General features: G+C 39.1%; 2 protein-coding genes across 4 annotated transcripts; both read right to left on the bottom strand.

Moving 5' to 3' along the window:
* Positions 1–1,531: 1,531 nt before the first annotated feature.
* On the bottom strand, positions 1,532–4,687 carry LOC121941143 (regulator of G-protein signaling 21-like). Of its 2 annotated transcripts, none has more exons than XM_042483867.1 (5): positions 4,402–4,687; positions 3,997–4,056; positions 3,630–3,691; positions 3,311–3,477; positions 1,532–3,145 (listed from the first exon to the last, which is right to left on the bottom strand). In XM_042483867.1, the coding sequence occupies exons 1-5, from the start codon at positions 4,479–4,481 to the stop codon at positions 2,957–2,959; spliced, it is 558 nt and encodes a 185-aa protein (XP_042339801.1). In that variant the 5' UTR covers positions 4,482–4,687; the 3' UTR covers positions 1,532–2,956. The 2 variants fall into 2 exon arrangements, with proteins under 2 accessions (XP_042339801.1, XP_042339800.1); XM_042483866.1 differs by having other exon boundaries at positions 3,630–3,694; positions 4,402–4,686.
* Positions 4,688–10,970: 6,283 nt separating this feature from the next.
* On the bottom strand, positions 10,971–14,963 carry si:ch211-117l17.6 (regulator of G-protein signaling 21). 2 transcript variants are annotated; one of them, XM_042484223.1, is made up of 5 exons: positions 14,791–14,963; positions 14,572–14,664; positions 14,428–14,483; positions 14,170–14,336; positions 10,971–11,630 (listed from the first exon to the last, which is right to left on the bottom strand). In XM_042484223.1, exons 1-5 carry the CDS (start codon positions 14,865–14,867, stop codon positions 11,445–11,447), a joined length of 579 nt encoding a protein of 192 aa, XP_042340157.1. In that variant the 5' UTR covers positions 14,868–14,963; the 3' UTR covers positions 10,971–11,444. The 2 variants fall into 2 exon arrangements, with proteins under 2 accessions (XP_042340157.1, XP_042340156.1); XM_042484222.1 differs by having other exon boundaries at positions 14,623–14,664; positions 14,791–14,958.
* Between the last annotated feature and the right edge of the window lie 6,997 nt (positions 14,964–21,960).

The raw sequence follows: 21,960 nt of genomic DNA, 5'->3' as shown, positions 1-21,960 counted from the left end.
TGTACAATGTGTAAGCAGATGTTGTGGCAGCATATTACATTTCAGCTCAGCAGTCATAGGCCAACCTGGGAAGGTCGTCAGCTGATTAAGCTCACCTGGGCCTTTATGGATTACAAAAGTCTGGCCCATCTGTCTCTCTCTTTTTACAGCTGACATACAATTTGCATTTAAGTTTTTGCTTTGATTTGCATCTTCAGCACCTCCATAGCATGTTAACTACACACCCATGTACTGCTGACATTACTGAAAGAACCTTGCATGAACTCCCTCCTTGTCACATTTGCTGAGACAGTTTGTAACAAATGCAGTGCTAACGTATCTTGCTGCTAACTTAATCAGTGTGTTGCCAACTTACTCAAGTTATTTTCTACATGGATGTGTGGATAAGTATAATAGAAAATTATGGAACCTGTATAGTATTAGTTACTGTTAACTTTAAATTGGTAAGAAAATTCAACATAAAATAAAATAATAATAATATGGCTATGTGAAATAAAACTAATCACAAGTACAATGTGTGTTTTTGGCACAAAGGGAGACTGATTCACACTGTGTTCAATGGCAACTATTAATCTGCCCTCGATAAATCTCTTATTCATTTAAAAGACTATACGCAAAAGCAAGTCTTATCATTGCGCCTCTTGAACAGTACAGTGTTTCATTATGTTGCGTGGCTGTGTTTCAGAGAAAATCTCATTTCTCACAATGACTGATTTCACAAGAAACTGGAAGTCCGGGCCTTCCTGTTTCTAAAACAGCTCATATCACTTATGCACTTAATTTTCGAGTCCACAGATGCTTTTCAGTGATAATAAAAAAATATTACAGGAAACAGCAAATACCCGGTGTCCTTTGTCGGATATCACAAGGGGCGTTTTTACTTCAATGTAATTTCCTATAAAGTTAAACCAAAAAAAAAAAAGAAACCCAGATTAAGGCCACCAAGCTTATGCTGGATTTTCTTTAAAATACATTTTTTGCTATTTTGTTAATTATTCCTATCTGTACGTACTTTCTTATTGCAAACGTCCACCTTCTTGGTCCACCTTCTGGCAGCCCAAGCATCTCAATTAAAATGCTGAATATGTTTGAATATAAGAGAGCAGGAGCACTATTTATTAAAATAACTATACTGTATATATACTTTGTCACTTAGTAGGATGGAGTGTTAAGTCTTGCCAATGACCGTTGCTTCTCCACTGCAGTGAAAATAAGTCTTCCGCCCACCAGAACTTGGCACAGCCTTTATGTTTCCATACTTATGCGGTGGAGTATTACTTTAAACATATAACAGACAATCATTAAGCAAACATCCTATTAATTTTCGAACGCCATGTTTTAAGATCTATTTCACTGGAAGTGTGTCGGCTGCTGTCTTCTTTAAACAGTCCACGAGACTTAATTTCAAAGTGCCATGAGCTGTAATGTGAAAAATGAGAGAGCAGAGACAAAAGACGTGTGTGTGTGTGTGTGTGTGTGTGTGTGTGTGTGTGTGTGTGTGTTGCTAAAAAAGGTCACTCTGTTCCAGGGAGGCAATTTAAATAATTTAATGTCATTCAAAATCACTAAAATTTTAACAAGCACTCCAACACTGCAACAAACGTTGTACTCAAATGGTGACAAAACAACAATAAATAATCCATTGTTTAACTTTTAAGTTAACTTAACTATTAACCCCCACGAATATATTTAAACAACATGCTCCGGAAAGCAATATTAAGGCATATTCCCAGGGTATACAAGGAGTCTTAAGAGCCTATCATGCAATGTGAAACATCCTATCTCTATAATAATTCCACTCGGATAGTAAATTACATAAAAATCACAACTCTTGACACTTCAGTGCTGTAAGAATTTTAAGATCACAGCCAGTGTGCTGAGGAATTAAATTAGATGCCACTGGCGAAAAAAAAGGGAACTTCTTAGTTGCTGAAGTGCAGAACTTGGTTCAGATTCCACACAAAAAAAATATGTGCACAATAATGTTTGATTATCCTATAACACATATTTATCCTGGCTTTTTATTGAGATAAAAATACCAGCTACTTTTACTTACATTTTTAGCTTGAAAATTATAACAACATTGAATATTGGCACAAAATATCACCCATAGGCAGCTTAAATCTAAAAAAAAAAAGAAAAAAAAGAGATCAGTATCAGTTTTGAAAACCCCATATCTGTCCGATTGTAAAAACAAAACAAGAAGCAAAAACTCCTTTTTAAAGTGTACCAGAATGCCTCTTGCAGAACTAAGTGGCCTTCTGCAACCTTTTACCAAGGATGACATAGCACTACTGAGTCTGTCCGCTATGGATTTGTTGTCTTCCTTAGTGCCGCCATTAGATAATTGGCCAACTTTTTCTGCGACAGCTTATTCCGTGTCAGTGGCAGTTAAAAGCTACAACTAAATACTTTCTCTCTCTCGGATACACACAGCCACACACACACACACACACACACACAAGCGATTGAGTGTGACTGTTGCATCCCACATCCTCTATCTCAATCTGCACAGGAAACACCTCTGCAAAGAAGGCCAAAGGCAGTCTGCTGCATGGCTTGCTTACGCTGCTCCGCAGTCAGAGCGGGCGTCAGTCGCCTTGCTGATTCATTCACTGTCAAAAGTGGTCAATACGCCTGCGTACACAGACTTATCCAAGTGCAAACACACACTACAGGGTCATTAACATTAAGGCTGTTTATTCTTCTTATACAGTCCTCAGGTGTGACGTGCGCAGTGTTGGGATCCTCCCATCATGTGGGACTAAGACACAGTTTGCTTCTGGATCTAGTGACGTCGCTGGGGCGCGGGGCCTCCATACATGTCCGTATTGGTGCACAGGTTTGACTCTCCTTCCTTCTTTGTGGTTGGTACTTCCCTCCTGAAGGAGCTCAAACATTCCAGTTATGGGTTTTAAGTCTCTCTCTCTTTTCCCCCTCCTTCCTGACCGAGCTTTCATCCCTTTGCGGCGTCGGCGGCGAGGTTTTCCAGGAGAGTTCTATAAATGTCCGAGCGGAGGAACCGCGGGTACGAGTCTCTTTCCATCAGCCCGTAAACTATCTTCTGAGCGTCGTCAAAGCAGTGCATGGTGGGAGTCTTGACGTTCCTTTTGATCTGCTCTCGGGTGTGATAGTCGATGTTGATCTGGAATGAGGCAGATAGATAGGAATGAGGGGATTTGAGCCAAGAGTGAGAGGTTTTAGACTCAACATGTGAGCAGGCACTATTCCTCTTTGGTAATTAGAAAACTGAAGATACCTACTGAGCACTGACAGCATTTAAAGATTTAGGACAGTTTCTAGGATTTACCTCTTTAGGAGATTCTGCTTTGATGAACTGCTCATAAATCTTCTTGGCTCTTGAGGACATTCGGAATGAAGACTTGATTTTCTTGTAGTCCTCGCAGGTGAGCCAGAACTCAATATTCTCATCGCTGTATTCGGATTTGAGAAAGTTGCGAAAAGTGGCCAGTCCATCTGAGGAAAGGGCAGAAAACACAGCAAACATGAAGCAAACATAACATTTCCTTTTGGCTTTTTTTTTCCAAACCAAATATTCTCTATAAACTCTCACAAATATTATTTACTGTTCTTGCAGTATTCTCATCCTCATGGGATAAGCAACCTACATTTAGACTCCAGAAGCCTTTCCAGTGACTGTGACCATTGTTGGGTATCTTCTAAACTTAGCCTGCTGGGAGAGAATGCAAGTTAGATTACTCAACTGGAATCAAATTTGGGTAAAATACAGCTGCTGTGAGGGCTGCAAGGACAAAGAAGTGGTCTAATCAAGAAAGCATAGCAGATGTGCTTATCAAATCCATAGAAAAATGTCAGACCATGGAATATATTGGCGTGTGTGCATGCTGTGCCAAAGCAAACATGGTGTCTCTAGTTCATTTGAATCCTTTCATGATGCCATAGATGGAAATGATAGCAGCAGGCTGGCTATTTTAAAACTGAAATGTATGCAAAACACTCCATAAGTCTCCTTACCTCTCAGAACTTGACGAGTGTGAGAACATGCACTGGAGTCGGCACATGAAGTTCTTTCCGCTGTGTAGAGATAAGAAATATATGAATATATCCTTGTTGGATTTACTGCTGTTAAATTAGTTTCCAGTGAATCTGTCAAAGCATGTTGGGCATGTTAGTAATTAGAAAAGGGAGCATGTGGTGGAGTAAAGTTAGAAGACATTATTAACTTAAGCTATTTTCAGGAGATACCATCCATGATATTCCTGAGTGTGCACTTGGGGCTGAGAGGTTTGTCGTGAAAAAGCAAAAGTTTGCAAGAACATAGAATTTTAAATAGAAGCATATGTTATCTTTCATCAAGCCCCAAGTCAGCACATTTACTAGAAACCCAGGCTCACCCTGGTTTAAGTAAGCTTCACTCACATGTTCTTGTTTCTCTTCCTGTCATCTCTATCCATGATGAAGTGTTGCGTGTTCAGTGGTTCGACGATTAGGCTGGGCATTGTCTTGTTAGGTCCAAACTCTCAGGCACCCGGTCCTGGTCATGCTGCGGCTGAGAGACACTTAGGAGGGTTCCCCCTTCGACGCGGCTTTTTATACCAAGGTTTCCTGTTGCTACGAACCGGGGCTGCTGGGATACATCAGCAGCTCAGCCCCAGACTGAAGAGGAAGCACCCCTTCCTCCTCCTTCTCCTGTTCCTCCTCTCCTCCTACCTCACTGTTAGAAACAACACATACTCACACTGTGCATGTATGCCCCCCCCCCTCCTCCTCTTGATGCCTTACTGCCTATTATGTCTCTCTGCTTCCTTTCTTTCTTGCTGCTGCAGATCCTTCCCTCCTCCTGACTGGACGAGCCAAACAGAAAAGCTGAAAGCCTGCTGTGTTCGCATTATTTTTAGTCTGGCAGCGCAGATGCAAATGACAGTAACAGTGTACAGTGATAGGCAAATCCTGACCTTTGCACAGTATGTGTGTTTTGGTAGCCCTCTGAAAAAGTGAAGTCTGTTGAAGACAAGTGGAAGGATTTCTCTTACGTCTCAAACATCTCTGTCTTTTGACTTCAACATATATCGATTGCATAAAGGGAAATAAAAAAACATGGTGCAAATTCATGCAACACGAGGCCACAGCCATGTGCGAGAAAGAGGAAACGGCAAATTGATTGCAACAGAGAAACTCTTAGGGCGACAGGAAGTCCGAACAATTGTCACAACGTCATGTGTCCACTCTCTTGTTTCAGCCACAAAGATATTACTTTGCTGTTGAAACCTTCAAACATGGTAAAGCAGTAGACTGAAATCCTTTCATTGAGGGCAAAATGTGCAATTATGTGTTGTATTTTTTATCATAATATGTAAATATCCTTAACTAATATCCCCAAGTATTGAAAGAACACTCAAAAGGGAGAGCATTGTGCCCTCAAGTCTTTTAAGAACAAAGGTTTTAGATGGAAGTGGAACTGATGTCTCAAAAAATGAGTTAGATCAAATTTTTCTGAAGAACAACTTTGAGACTCATTTCTTTAAAGCTAATTCATCTCAGACTACAGAAATTGTGTGAAATTGTGACATAATGGAGAGATGGTCGACAAGGTCAACTACTGCAAAAATGACCATGGAACAGAATGCCAATGTCAACTCTGACTCATACGCATTTGACGGACCACAGCCTGAACATCTGAGCCTGTTTGCTCTCCAAGGGACTGGGAACAGGCAGGGGTGAAGAGAAATAACCGTCCAGAAATCAAGCTGTGGTGTGAGAACTTGTAGTGAACTGGACACTTTCTTGGCGAGTGTCGAGCGTTAGCTGAAATTAGCATTAGTAGCACTGACCCTTGACATTTAATGTTTCCTTCAAATCAAGTGCTGCTCTGTGACATATTTTGTCTGGCCTTGGAAGTCGAGGCTGCTGCAGATGATGGGAGTTGAAGAGTGAGCTGAAGGAATTCATAGGCTTCAACATCCGATCATGCACGCTTATCTTAAAGGCGGAGGGCGTGCTTGGACCCAGCTAGTTTGCACGAAGTATCGTCCAGCCATGTGTATATAGCAGTTCCCAGTGGTCACACTCATATTGCCATCAGGGAGTGGCAAGATGTGATAACCGTCCACATTTTGATAACAATACACACTCTCTGACAGTTAAGGTATTCATGATGAAAAAGCTCGAAAGAGAAGTTCACTTCAAACACAGCCAACTTTCACGCCTCCACACACCTAGCCAACTACTGCATTAAGTGGTTGTGAATGTTAAATTTTCACTTTGAGAAAGTTAAATAAATCGTCTTAAGCAGTCCGCACAATTCTTACTTGGATTACATCTAAACCTTTAAGGTCTAAACACAGTAAACAAAGTTGTCAAATACCAATGATTTATGACGCCCCTTGGCATGTCATATTGACACCAAAAGCACACTTTCGTGTCTTTATGAAACACACCACACCATGCTTTCAACTAACACTAATGTTGCAGAGAGCATCTGTCATAGTATAAAGAGCGAGAAAGTCCACATAGGGCAGAAAGAGGAGGGAAGGGGGCATGGATGGGTCACACAAAACCTTTAATGCAAGACACCAAAGTTTGTGTCATTTGTGAGACCAAATATCAATGTTTTAGCATAATGTTTTAATGGACGATGGTTTTGCACTGACATTACTCGCTTAACATATTTATGTAATGTATATTACATAATATAACAGACATATTTATTTCAACCCATGATCTTTTTTCTAAATTTAATCAAGTTGTTTTGTTGCCTAAACAATTCACAACATTAACCAGGTGTTACAATGTGTTTCTGATATGCGTCACATAGATACACCAAAAGGTGCGCTGTGTATCGTTATCAAATGACGAGAGACGTTACAAAGCATCAGTATTTGATGACCTTGAAATTAAAAAAGGTTGGGATTCATGTTGGGTACCAAGGTTAAATAAATACTTTGCAAGAGTTGTCCATTACTGTTTATAAAGCATATCACTGCAAAAGTAAAACTGAAAGCCAAGATTCAGTCGGCTTCACGTTTTGCTTCACTATATTTGCATTTTTTATGTGTCCACAATTTTTGTAACTTGGATCTTGGATGTGTGCTGCTTTTGGTTTGGCACCTGGTCATTACCTTTTTATGAAGTCCCAGCCTCACCCGCATGCACTGCGATGGAACGTCCCAAAACAGTAAAAAAGAAGAAAATAAAGGCAGATGGTAGGGTCTCAGTAGATACACCACCACACTTAAAGTGAGTCACGAGTGTAGAGAAGAATAACTTTTGTAGGAGTCTAAATGTTTTTTAGGAAATGTTTATTATACCTTTAAGGCTATAGGCTAAGTAAAGAATAAGCAACAAAGAGAAGTGTGGTAATACAACTACTAATGACTCAACAAGGCACCCACCAAGTTAAGCCATTTTAGTTCAAAAGTAGCTATGTTAGAAACATCCTAGCTGCAAAAGTGTTTTTTCCAAAGAAATGTGATAGTTTCATTAGTCAGATTGACTTGAGTTCTGAAAATTCAGCTTAAGCTGTGAACTTTCTACTCATGAGTACCACAACATGCTATTCCAACAGAGCTACTGTCACTGAAAGTAAAAATCATGTAGAAAGCTGCCACGGTAAGTTTAGAAGGAAAGACTTCAAATCCCTGCAAATGTAGCCATGTCTCCTAGATGCACTCTAAGCTTTGGTGAGAAGTGTGAAAACACAGAGTCACACCATCTGCCATTGACTTCACAGTAGTCAGATGAGTCTCTACACATTCCACTTCAAGATGCATTATTCTGCTCATCCTTGTCCACTTGAAACACCAATTTATCTTAATTTTACCCAAATAAATGTTAATGAAATATACGTTCGATTGAAAATGCTATTGATCAGAGGATCTGGGCATATACAGTCTAAGGTTTTCAGGTCCAATGGACATGTTATTCACTGGAAGCCAGTTTCTAGGTCAATGCTCACAAGAGAGTCAAGATCTTGGTTTGTCAAGTAAAGTAGCTCCTTGAGTAAATGAGAGAGCTCTTTCATTTCATGAGTAAGTATTTTATTATTTGACTATTGTATCAGGTCTACTAAAAGGTATAAGAGTAAATGTTATCCAGTGATACCAGCCTTGGTTCTATTATGTTTAATTTCCCTGCCAATGCAAGTTATAATAAGCTTAGAAAAGAGGGAGCAGATTCTGAAAGGAAAGGGAAAGAAAGAGGTCTCAAAAGGTAATTAAAAATACCTCACAAGAGTTCTGTGATATTAGAAACCTGACTGAATGTGTCTGTTTTTCCAGCCTAATGCCAGTGTCTCCTGCTCACCATCCGATGCCTCAGGCTATTCTGTTACAATCTGCCCTTTGGCTTTGCTTCACTGACACTGCTCTCTCTCTTTTGCCCAAACACGGTTCTAAGAACTGAGGCGTTACAAAAAATCACCAAACAGTGTGAACTGAAAGCTGTCCCTTTATATTTCATTTTATGTCTTCAGGGAGTAACACAGTGGTATAGAAAGTACAATGTGACCGATTATTCGCCTGTAGCTATCCAGATCTTTGCTATTGCAAAGTTCCCCAAGTGTGACTGTCTTGACTAACACCGTGCCATCGACAGTGCTCACTTCCTTTTTGCTACCATGGTAACGCTGCTAGGCTATGGGAAAACAGTGACAGATTGTGTGTGAAGGACATGCACCATGTGATGGGGGAGATGTGAGACCTTTGCCACTTATCAGGAACAACCCCTGACACCCCAGTGAACACACAGTTACTGACGTTTGACTTTGAAAAAATTCATGATGCAGTTTGTTGTGGTACTTGAAAATAGTTTTGCAGCCCCCCCCCCCCAAAAAAAAATTATATTATTAATATTCAACAGCAAATATGCGTTTCGATGTATGGATTTCAAGTTTCATCAATTTTAAGTGAGCATTTTGTTTAAAAACTCATCTGTCGTGTCAAAAAATCTTTATGCTGAATGCATCATCAAAATTTCAGCCTGTTAGTGCACCAGTTGGTCAGTGGCCATTGGCGTCTGATTTGGACGCACAAGGCACCCTTTAGTGTCTGTATTAGAAGCACCAGGCTCTCAACTAACTAGAACTTTCATCCAGGTGACTGCTGTTTGTGTCCAGTGTGAAACTGAAAGTCAACATAGATTTTTTTTTAATCAATTTTTTTTTTAATTTTTACTTTACGTGACATACATATCACATCATTTACTTGTTAATTTAAACATAAAGTAAGGCAACAAACAAGTTGTTTAGTTTCCTCAGCCTAAAGTAGTTTTGATGACATAACCCATGTTTCCTGTGAACACGGAAGTTTATTCTTAAAAGACTTTAATCATGTAATGAAAGGTAATGGATTTGTCGTCCCTGAGCATCCAAAAACTGACACTCGAGGTATACAAAGAGCGCCATAGTTTGGACTTTAGTGACACTGACTGCTGTCGTATTTGACAAGTTAGTAATGAGAACATGTTGAAAATATTCACTGACAGCATATTTTTGTTTATCCTAAAATACTTGCATTTTTCAATACAACACCTGCTTGTAGCAGCAGTTGTGCTATTATACTTTTTCATGATTATGCATAGGCATTAAAGTACTTGTTATGAAAGAAGGTGTTTTTTGTTAAATATTTAAAAAAAGCAAACAGTGACTGGAACCATGGGACCAGCTTAACATTTACTGTAACCCAAACCACAAACTTTCCCTTCCCCAACCTTAATCAAAGTCCTTCTGTTGCCTAAATCTAAACACATTCAGGATTTGGGAGGCAAATTCCAGTGCCTGGTGTCCAAGTCCACAAAGCAAATTTACTTTCAAAACTTCTTTGGCAAAACAACTTAGTTGTACATGTAATTTTTAGGGAGACAGGGTTGTGTAGCCAGTAGATATAGCTATTATCCATAGTGTCTTACATTTGGTATGTGTGGATGCATGAGGAATGAACAGCTATTTTTGCATCATATTGAACTTACTGAAGTACAAAATAGCATATGCCAGACTTTTCCATTTTTAGTAGGGCCGTTCTCCTGTAGCTGTGGCCTAAAACTAGGATTCCCACTTCTTTCACATTCATTAGCCTTTGTCCCCCCGCCAGATCAGGATCAAAAAATGTTTTAATAATAGTCTGTAAGTCTTACTAATGCTAAAAATGTCACTTATATTGTTATTTCACCATAGTCAGGAGTGACTTAATGAGTCTTACAGGCACACAGTGGGAATTTTACCTCCCTTTGACATTCCATATTTTAGTTTTACACCTTTCCATTTATTAAACCTGGGTGTACTGTTTGTAAGAAACAAAACGAACTTTCAAAGTTTCACCCAAATGAAATAAATCTTGAAATGAAATATAAAAAGCTCACTCACCACTTTTAAAACTTTTAAAACCACTATTTCAACATGATCTTTTCCCAGAGTGCAACTCCTTCAGGTTATTTCTCTTAGTAAAGCACCTGTGTATCTCTGCTATCATTGTCTGAGGCTGATAAGCCTATTCCCCTAACAAGGCAGCACATCCAGCCCAATCTGTTACGCATCAGGTTGTCTGATGACTCCAGTGTTGTCGTTTAAGCCCCCTGAGTTATTATTAGCTGCCTCAGTACTCCTTTTTAAGGCACAATTTTTAGGAATAAGGCCATTTACAGAACAGAGTGAGATCAAGGGTTACTGCGGGGTTACTTTTTTCCAGTTTGGTAAACCCTATTGCTGCTGTGTGGAGTCATCTCTGCACCTAATTAGAGGATATATCAGACATGTGACCAAAAACAGAATCTCCTTGCCGGGTGAGCTGTGGAAACTGTTCTCCTTTTTGTCTTTTGACTCATGCCCATTCCCACACCTCCAGTACGACAGTCAGTCAGACAAATATGAATATTTGTCTCAAAATTCTGACTATATGGAAAATCATCAGAATATTAAGATAGTTATAGATGATGAGTGAGAAACAGTCATTTGACGAAACGCATCCAAACATGGTCAAGAAGTCATAATAGCAGACTGCCCATTTATGACACTTTTAATGAAAACTAGGTCATTTCATTCTACATGTCAGAAACCTTTTATTTATCAAACTGTACTCTGCACCTTTACTTACAAAGACTTTTCATCAACACACACAGTATTTCAAACGGCTCCAAGCTCTGCAATCATCTGAAGCACTGACACATTCCAACTGCATTCTTTCTCTCCTACGTACATATACTTTTTCCACTCACATGACTTTTTTCCTTTCCTGCTTTATTATTTTCCACAACATTTCATCAATGCATCATCTTGCCATCATGGGTTGATGTTTCACATGGTTGATCAGTTTGGGTTTAAAGCAACAGAGAGATGCTCTGCCTTTAAAAGAACAGAATAGGAACTGATCCACATCTCTAAAGTGTAAAATAACTTTTTTAGTCAAGCAGAAAAAAAGAAACAGAAAGTGAGAATTGGAAAAAAAAAACCATTTTTGATATGGTTTTTTGAGCTAAATGTACCAAAGACTTCTGGATTTGTGCTTCAGACTCAGGTAGGCATCTGAGTGCAGGAATCTGGGGCATGAGTCTCTTTCCATCAGCAGGTAAACGTGTTTCTGGGCCTCGTCGAAACAGGAAAGGCTCGGCTGCTCCAAAGATTTCTTGATTTCCTCTCTGATGTGGTGGTCAACATTGATCTATAGAAAACAAAGAGAAAGCAGACTGTAAATTGTTAGGAATATGGGGGTGTTTACACCAAATATATCTCCAAGAAAACAAACTGATCAAGAATGTGATTAAAAAAACAGAAAATAAGAACTCCTAAACACAAGACTTAATGGATGTAAAGAGACAAACTTTATTCAAAGTTAACTTTTTTAACTTTCTAACACTTGACTTTCACACACAGCAGGTGTTTTGTTGCCTTGGTGTTTTGTCAAATTTGGCTTTGCTTCCTGACTCCCACTCCCACCAACCCTCCTGCTGTATGTATAAAAATAGCACCTACAATTGCTTTTTCCTTTGCTTCTAACCTCATGAAAACTCAATGTAGGGAAGTGCTGCGAAGGTAACAATGCCCTTTGTCCCAAACTGGGCTTGCACATTTGGCAAGGGTGACATTATTTATGTTTCAGGTCAGTTAGATCCCATAGAGATCTGTCTCAGTGTTAGACCTCTGAAAAAAACTCAAAAACATAATCCTAATAGACTCATTTGGGATCTGGGAGGATCATGCTGTATCAAAAGTACTGTCAACGATAATCACACTAATATAGCTTTGTACATCCAGAGTGTTTTACAATGTTGGACAGCATATGCTAAGCTCTATAGGATCATTTCCAATTTCTGAAGTGCTCCTGAGCAATACCGTACTGGTACCTCCTGCACCACAGCTACCCCATGTGTTCTAATCCATCTGATTAAGCCACCAACAGTCAATGGACTTGTCATCTGCAGCTAGCTAAATATATACTGACACTGTGTGTATAGTATGCATAAAATAATGTACAAAATATTCAGATATTAACGTAGCTATACAGCAAAAATTTAACACACATGAAACAAACAAACAAACTGTGAGAGTGCAGGAACGATGAGACGAAGAAACTGAGTAGAGTCGAGTCATTTTACTTTTACTTCGAAACAGCAACAACACATGCCAAGACAAGCTCCGGATCATCTGCCGGTAAAAACACTCCCCCTGACTGCATTTTCCAAAAAAACCCTTTCTGTCAACTCTGAACTCTGCTTCTTCAAGGAACAACAGTCTCTAGTGAATGTCTCTATAATGTGATTCATCACAAAACAAACAAACAAGCAAACTAACTAACTAACAAAACTTGACAACACAAAACAATTTGTAGAATATTTCAGTGCCAATTAAATGCCAAGCAGCAGCCTCCAAGGATGGAAAATTATGCCAACGAATAAGTTTCCTAAAAACTGCAGTTCCTTAAACAGCCACTTGATACTGGCTTCAAAAGCCACTTAATCCCCATAGACCCCAGGTGATGAAATGCCCAAATTTACAACAGTAATAAACATGTTTATGGCTTTGTACAAAAAGAAGCTTGGTCTCTATAGCTAATTTCCCCATTCATGACAACTGTATGAGGGTGAATTTTTATAAAGTCACCCGTTTACATTTTTTAAGGCTTAAAACTACGCATAATCAAAGGTGGGGCCAACTTGACTGACTGACTAACTGACTAGCTGTCTGTGAGGCGTCACCACAGTCTATGAGTCAGATCCACCCTCTCAACCAAAGAGGATCACTTCTCATTTCACGACTTTAAGTTGGTGATTGCCAAAATGCCAAATTCAAGGCTTCAAAATGGGAATCCACAATCCAGTTGATGATGTCGCAGCAGCTATGTCCTTTTTTTTTTATACAGTCTGTGGTTTAAGCTCTTAAATATTTACTTACTCATGACCTCAATTGCTCAAAGTTATTAAAACTTAAATGGATTTGAGGGAATCACATTTGTTGAGCCGATTCTGTACTGGATTCCTCGACTCAGAGAAAGCATATTCGCCTCAGTGCACCAACACTAAAAAAAAAACATACATTAAGAATCCATTCATTCATTTTCCGTAACCGCTTGTCCTCGCAAGGGTCGTGGGGGGGCTGGAACCTATCCCAGCTGTCATCGGTGGAAGGCAGAGTACACTCTGGAGGGGTCGCCAGACTATCGCAGGGCCGACACATATAGACAGACAACCATACACGCTCACATTCACACCTAAGGGCAATTTAGAGTCACCAATCAACCTGAGCTTCATGTCTTTGGACCGTGGGAGGAAGCCGGAGACCCCGGAGACAACCCACACAGACACGGGGAGAACATGCAAACAGAAGGGCCCCTGCCCATGGGCCGAACCCTGTTCCACTGCGGGACTGAACCAGGGACCAGGGATCAAACCACTGTGAGGCAACAGTGCTAACCACGATATCACAGTGCCGCCTGCGTTAAGCATTCATATGCATATTGCTTCATCCACTTTCAGAATGTGATACTAATTTTTCTTGCTGATATGAGGTGCCATTTCTTGTGCTGATGCAATAATACTTTACCATCATATCAACTGAAGAAATCAGGCATATTAATTGGGCTTATGTTTATCATAAGTATGCTAAAGGGAAAAAAAAGAGTAGAATTTACTTCTACTATCTCCTGGCTTTTCATCATGCTCTGTTTCTTTCCACCATGAACCATGAACCCTGGTATCACTGACCTCTCTGCAGGCCGTAGGCTTGATGAACTCCTGGTAGATTCCCTCTGCTCTCAAGCGAAGGTCGTCAGGTGAAGCGGTCGATTTAAAGTCTTCACATGAGAGCCAGAACTCAATGTTTTCCTCACTGAACTCTGACTGCAGAAATCTGCGGAAAGCTGCTAAATATTCTATGAAGAGTAAAAGATTTTTAAGTACATCATTTATTTTGCCGTCTTTCAACATCCAAAAATATGCGTCTCATTTTTTAAGGTAACTTACTTTTGTCCTGTAGCAATTTTTCCAGACTTGGGTGGAGTTTATGGTCATTCTGCCAACTATAAGAAAGAGAGATCGGAGTATGAATTTTCATCGTAATGAACAGCTGGAACATTTAAATTTTTATTATAGTGCCGTGTACACTACCTAAGTTTCGAAGGATATGTTTCATCATTTAACTTTTTTACCATGACACACCTGATGTCCTTCTTACGCTTCCTTCGACTGAGAATATCATTTCTGCAAAACCAGTGAAGTTAAACTTTAGTTTATATAAAGTTTTACATTTTAACAGTGTAATAAATAGAGGAAAACAATCCACCTTACTGATACAACAGCTCATTATCAATAGTCTATCTGGCTTACCTTCTTGGCCGCTTCACATTTTGTACAAGATCCTTAATTTCATAAAACCGAATCTTTGAAAACAAAAGTTTTGGCATTTTAACATCCCTGTGAGGAGTTATAGTAGTCTGTTGTGGTGTCTGTAAACAGTGCTGTTCCCTCCAGTTCTTGCCTTTAACCTGGCAGGGAAGGTGTAATAGCCGTGACGCTGAGGGCCTGCTGGTACAGGTATCTAAATACCATTGGGATAAGCATGCAGCTGGTTGCTGCTTAGACTCAGTTACTGTTATCACTGACTCACAGCTGTAAAATTCCGGTAAGGTAGGATTTGTGTTTACACTGAATTAAGGGGGAAACGGTGAATGAAGGGGTGGATGGGGGCCTAGAAACATGACGCAGGTGTGCGTCCACTTTGTGCTCAGGACAAGATGACCCTTTGACCCCAGTTTGGACTGCGCACATCCAACCATTACTATCCACCACTGTCAAGTGGTCATCAGAGTCAACTTTCAAATGTAAATGTGTAAAACAACCACCAGTTGTGTCATACATGCTACAGACTACCCACAGACTTCTAACTAAATGTGCTAACCTTTTTCTTATGACACAAGAAAACCATGTCCAAGAAATCCACTACAGTTCCAGTGTCTTAGACCACTGTTGGTGTGGCATGTTTAGTGTTGAACTCCAAATGTCAAGTGCCGAACTTTCCTTATAGCAACGTCATTTATATATGTCTTTATAGTCCAGTTTCTGGGAAAGTTGACACTCATTGCCAAACTGCTTATGCTCTCCTGAGACATTGTAGGGCGGTAGTTTTTATGAGCTTCATTTTACTGAAGGCTCGCACAGTCACAGGCAGAGACAGGCAAAAACATGGCAGGATGCACAGGTCTCCAGGGCATGAAACTAAAGGGTAAATTCAGCATTTTTCAACCTGGACACATTTTTATTTTTTTTATTTTTCGTTTGAAAAGGACCCACAGGAAAAAATATTTTCTAAACTGGTCCAGTATTGAGTGAGAGAGCTGCAGCCTACAGGCTGCAATGTAACCACTCAGGGAATTTTTCCACTGACAATTAACATTATGGAATATTTGAGACTTTTTTGAGAAAAGAGAAAGAAAAGAGAAGAAAGAGAGAAAAAAAAACTAAACTTTCCCACCAGAGGCCATAGACCATTCAGGGACAAGAGAGATTTTTTGAAATATAATTTTTAGCTTTTCTTTTGTTTTATTTCCAAAAAGTCTTGAAGAAGAGGAAGCAGATCAGAGACCCCAAATGACCAAAGAACAAAACAAAAAAATTCCCACACAGTTTCCCTGAAGTGGTATGGAAGCTTGCGTACCTCAGTGATCCTAGGGACTCTCCAGAATGACCATGCGCGGAGGTCATCATCATAGGTCATCTTTAAAAGAAGCATTGTGTATATTATTTAAGTGGTAAATTTGGTTTTCAAGTGAATTACAGACATCATCACATTATTATTTGCGGATAACATTGTGTGTGACACACTGATATTGTTTTAATGCATTTGATATGTGTCTGAATTTCCATAGGAAGCAGAACTTGTGTATCTGTTTCATTGGTGTGAACCACACTCTAAGTTGAGAGATAATGCTGTCCATTGCAACATAAAACATTATGTCTGAATAGGGTGTCTGGGCTTTCTTCTATCCCATGTTTTGACACAAAAACACTTCCTCTTTCTCTGTCTCATTTCCCATCTCAATGTCCCGTCTCCAAATTTGAGGACTGAAAGTAAGTCTGTATGTCCCGTGCTTGAGATGTGGTTTCACAGATTAGGTCACAAATGGTGGCAAGGATGTCTCGTGTATGGACCACATCAGGCAAATGCTATGTGTGCACTCCATCATGTGTCAGAGAAGCGGTGCTAAGAGATGAGCTCAAAGCCTGCTGTAAGATTTGCTGTGGTCAAAGCTTTGCACTGAATACCTTGTTATACAATCAACTGGTAAAACCAAACAAAATGTGGTCATTAAACTCCGACCTCTGCAGTCAGGTTTATTATTTGGATGTTCACTCTATGATTCTTCCATAGTTAATGCAATTTTTCCTCCCGTATTTTTATTTTTGTCCCCAAATCAAAATTTTCATCCACCCTTCTCAAGCAGTTGGATGGGCGTATCTCACCAACATTACATTTTGCCCTTTGTTTGAGAAATCTAGGCTTGCATCATACATTATAGAAAAGGATGTTGCCTCTTATCTTTGACTCAAAATAGTCTTGAAGACACTCTGAGCACCAAGATCAATAAATTCATTTTGGCTGTCAGATGAAAGGTAATAGGTTTGGACCTTCTTTCTATGTTACCGGTGCTTCCTAATGGTCATCATAACGAATGTTATCGTACTTTTCCAATAGCTCAGTTATGCCTAGAAAATACCCATTATCTGGTTCATCGAGTCCCGTTGTGTTGTTTGCGAATGACAGATTCCTGGAAGCTAAATCAGCGTGACATCCAACAGGCTCTGTAGTCGAGCTATTTTTATTTATTTATTTTTTGTTCTTGACTCCATGTGTTCTTGATACTTGCTGTCAGTTCCAGGCGGTTATAGGACAGAATGTTGCAGGTTCTTCCATTTCCAATAATAGTGTTTATGCACACTGTTTCTCTCATGCTCTGTGAATATTTTGTGAAGTTTTTAATATTGGCAATTGTCATCCCATCTGTGGATTTCAATGCTCTGCACACCTTTTTCTTTGGTGCAAAATAGAAGAACAAGCATGGTGAGTAAAATATAGTTGTTTTTCAGAGCTGCTATATATTACCCACTTCCTTTATGTTTTTTTCATGGCCATTGGGGGATTTAGAATATGCTAGGTAACTTGTGAATGCCCTGTGCTCTGCATCTTTTGGTATTTCTTTCAGATCTTATTTCTTTCATATCTTGGTATTTCTGCCAGATCACTGTGACAGGTGCTCTCTTGGCCATGACAAGTAGGTTCAACCTGTCAGAATCAGTCATTTTATCCAACCATAACCCAGGATTGCTAAAATTAGTCTCTGACGCTATTGTGCTTGTGCACATAATCCACCTCTTGCTCTGACTATGGGGCAGGTGCTTTGTCTCCCTCTCTCCTCTCTGGCACAGCTAGCATCCCCCGCCCCCGCTCTCATCACCCGCAGGCTGGGTGTCCCCTCCTCTGTGAAGCAGCTACTCCCATTTCCAGACTCAGCTGTTTCTGTCAGTGGATGTGTCAGGCTTTTTTTAAAAAAAACTAATGATTGGCTGTCAAAGTTAAAACTAAGCTAGATGCGAAAGCTAGGTGGTAACTGTGAGTGGCTGTCTTGTCCACATGTCTAAGCTAGCTAAATGGATGTCTCACCTTGCTCTCCATTGATACCCTCCACCCCCAGTGCAGATGGGGCTGTATTTGTTGTGGCTGCACCTCCCACATTGATATCTTTTGTCAAATAAGTGCCACTGCTAACTTTTTTTTTTTCATAAGTCTTCTTTTTTCTGCGACTTTTGAGGACTGGCTAATTGAAAGTTACCTGGCAGAGAGGGAGGGGATGGCCAGATTTTAAACATCCGATCTTACAGTGGAATGACAGAACAAACCATTTATTTGCAATTTAGGGAGCAAAGGAAAAAATTCAAAATTTTCAATCAGTATGTCAAGAAAAAGAAAGAAAATAAAAAAAAAACAACAACTGTCATGTGACTCACTTTTACTATTTAAACTTCTCCCAATTTTTTTGGGAGAATTTTTTTGTGTGATTATTCCAGCAGATTATTGAAAGGAGAGATTATTTCTTGACACTGGGCTCAGGATAACTGACCAGGGTTGCCCCAGTGTCACCACTCCTGGGTTAGACCTATTCCATGTGCAGCAAGCACCACTGACTCTCGTTCTTTTGTGTTTCTCCGTGCAGACCAGGTTCCACTCCAGGTTCAATACCATCAAGTGACATTTGAAGTTGTCAGTGTCATAAGTAAGCAAACAACATGCGGCGCAGATGAAATTTGGCCTCAGACTGAATTAGTGATTTCAAATGTCAAGTTAGGTGATATTCTATATTCCTTTTATTCTTCTCATCAACAAATATATTTGATTATAAAACAAACAAACAACAACAACAAAACCACAATAACAATGAAACAACCAACTGCTGAGTTGTTTGATGGAATTGCTCTGCATTTTTAAAAGATTATTATTTATTTATTTATTTATGAAAGTATATTTTATATTTGTTATTAAAGATCTATTTGGAAACATATGGACTTGTGGCAGGAACTGACAGCATAGAGAACTTAAAAATTACAGAGGGACTGAGACACCTACACACCTACACACACACACGCCAACACACACAAACACACACACACACACACACACACACACACACACACACACATATATATATGTACATAAATTTGATAGATTTAATAAAGGACAACCAGAGAAGAGGAACCTTCAAGGAATAGGGGCCAAATGAAAGACCATATTTGGATTGATTCAGTTGCAGAAAATGCTGTGCTACCCTGCTATTAAGATCAAGACAGCTCGAGTATTGGACATTTGCAGTCAACAGGTTTACAGAAGAACTCATGAACAAGAATCTTAAAATGTATAAAGAACAAAATATATGCACAAAGAAATTGAATAATGCAGTCATAAAAGGACAGTACATATAAAAGCATTAAAAAGGAACAGGAATTATCTGGGAAGTTCCTATGTGTACCGCAACCCAGCCAGCTCTCAGAACAACTTAAGCTTAGAGTCATACATTTATGATCATGCTCATATTATGCATTATTACACTCACACGTGCACACTTTCTCCCAACCTCAATACTGTATGCAAATCAGCATGACATAGTTCCTCTTGTCCAATACCCTATGACACAGATTGAAAGAGTAATGGAAATTTTACAACAGACAATGTGAGAGCTTGTGTGTGTGTGTTAGTGTGGGTGTGTATGGTGCTCCTTTAAGGATTCCCCTGGGGGTCTTGTGTATAGTGGTGTGTTTGTGGTTAAAAAAATTGCCGAAGTGGGTTTATTTCAAACTTTCCACACAAGAGCTTGAGTACGGGAGCTGCAGCGGACGTGCACGTGTGAGGTCGGGGAGTTGACTCCTCAGTGGGCGACGCCCTTAATATTGCATGCTTGGCTGATCGGTACTTTCATCAGGGACGTGAGAAAGTTCAGAGAATGCAAAACTATGTTGAGTAATTCAGTGTTCACAGTTTCATCATGATTGTACATTGAGCTTCTTTTTTCTTTTTTTTTCAAGTGTTGTTATACAGCAAAATGGCAAAAGTGCAACACCTCTAACCAGTATCATTGTTAAATTAAATGCAAAACCTTGATATCAATGACTGTGCACCAAAACAGTAAGGAGGTTAACTTGCAGTGAGGCTACAATTTTTGCAAATAAAAGCCCCACTCTCAATGTAACATACATTGTATATATATTATTTACCCATTGTGTGGAAATTAGTTCTCAAAGTTTACACTCCAGTAATACCAGTCAAACACTAAAACAAACATGTAAAACCTTATATATATATATATCTATAAATATATATATATATATATATGGAGTTGTATACCTTGATTTTGTATTTTTTTTCCATGCTCTCTGTCTGTAACTTTTGTTGCTTAATCTCAAGAGTTTTTTTCTGGTTAAATAAAGGTAAAATTAATTTATTAATACAAAATAAAATTGATTTAACACTTAAAAATGTTCATGGCCATATGGCCATATACATCTTGGGATGGCACACCCAAACCAAAAGCCATAACTAAATTCAGAAATTCTTTCATTCTTCTTATTTCTTATTTAAAAGTTCATATTATTAACTGTCTGATGTACATAGACCAATACTTATAAAGTTAGCATTTTCTGATGTTTTTGGGGCACCACTGCCTCTACTGTTTCTAAAGTTAGTCAGAATTTCCACTGAAACATGGAGGTATGTGGTTTATCCTGAACTACCGTAACACTGATTCTAGACAGACAAGTTGTTTTGAGTTTTTTTCCCAACCTATTGCTTCACTGCATGAAGGTGTATTTGTGATCTTCCAGTTCCAGAACAACAGTTCCATTATTCCTGAAATGCATTTTGCAGCAACAGCTTGTCACCTGCCTTATGAATTATTCTATTGCTGTCAACATTTTTCTCTCATGCAGTTTAGTTACTGTAGGTTGACTACGTAGTACTTTTTCTCAATTAAAGTGAAATGCAAATTGCAACACGAACCAGAAAGGAGAGCGGAAGAAAAATGGAGCAGTCATCCACATCCGTTGAGTAAAACTGTGTTGTATATAAAGTGTTTACAGAATGTTATTTGTCCCATGTATTTATATTGATTTTAGACCATACACATCATTTCATCAATTTACTTCTGTGGTCTGATAACCAGGCATCCTGTCCAACCAGTCATTCTTTGTCATCCATGAGCAGTTTACATGAAAAGTGATGCTCCACTCTCAAATAGTTTCATTTTAATAGTTTATAGTTCCCTAGTGGTTAAACTCTGAGCAAGGATTGAAAAAAATTAAAGAATTTGAGTTTTCTGGGGCAGAGATGTTTTTCTTGTTTTCTGTCTTTAGTCATCTTCTGATCCCACAGATTTATCTTGAAACCATGCAAGGAACCATAACCTCAAGGTTGGAAACACTTCTGAAATCTGGAAAATTTAGTTTAGTCTGTATTTATCTATAAAGATCCACCAGTAAAATATTTTTTTTCCATTTGTATGCCAAAAAAAGAGAAAGAATGTAATTGAATAGATGCCTGGTGGCTATAAGGCCAAAAGAAATTTTCATAGGGTCAGCTAGATGGGGCCACTGAAAATGTTGTGTTATGTTATGTTGTGTAATGTTACTATCTAATGTGCATAATACAGTTTTACATTCTCCCATTTTAATGTATTATGTACCTACACATGTGTTAGACAATTGTTCTTCAAATAGACCAGTTGTCATTTTCTTTAAAAAGACAAATATACAGCTTACATTTGAAGGGGTACATTGGTCATAAGGAACAAAACATTTACTGGAACAAACCTCTCAAGTTAAGGGGAGACTCGTGGGTACCTAATTGATTTGTCTCTTTCCTGACAAGCTATACTAACAATATTTGTGCCCATGGATGCTTTAGATTGTTTGTTTCACAAGATTCCACAATCTTCATATTAGCTTATAAAACAGGCA

This window comes from Plectropomus leopardus, chromosome 3, assembly GCF_008729295.1.
Source record: "Plectropomus leopardus isolate mb chromosome 3, YSFRI_Pleo_2.0, whole genome shotgun sequence".
Taxonomy (NCBI): Eukaryota; Metazoa; Chordata; class Actinopteri; order Perciformes; family Serranidae; genus Plectropomus; species Plectropomus leopardus.
The sequence above is the reverse complement of the archived record's forward strand: the minus strand, read 5'-3'. Positions and strand labels throughout refer to the sequence as shown.

Bases quoted from the DNA above. Each gene is read 5' to 3' on its own strand.
- LOC121941143 (XM_042483866.1), bottom strand. From the start codon at position 4,481: ATGCCCAGCCTAATCGTCGAACCACTGAACACGCAACACTTCATCATG. The intron at 3,695-3,996 runs GTAAGGAGACTT...ATTCTCTCCCAG, and splicing joins CACTCGTCAAGTTCTGAGAG to CAGGCTAAGTTTAGAAGATA. The intron at 3,478-3,629 runs GTAGGTTGCTTA...CCCTTTCCTCAG, and splicing joins AAGGCTTCTGGAGTCTAAAT to ATGGACTGGCCACTTTTCGC.
- si:ch211-117l17.6 (XM_042484223.1), bottom strand. From the start codon at position 14,867: ATGCCAAAACTTTTGTTTTCAAAGATTCGGTTTTATGAAATTAAGGAT. The intron at 14,484-14,571 runs GTAGTGTACACG...TCTTTCTTATAG, and splicing joins ACATATCCTTCGAAACTTAG to TTGGCAGAATGACCATAAAC. The intron at 11,631-14,169 runs GTCAGTGATACC...TGTTTTCTATAG, and splicing joins AGCCTACGGCCTGCAGAGAG to ATCAATGTTGACCACCACAT.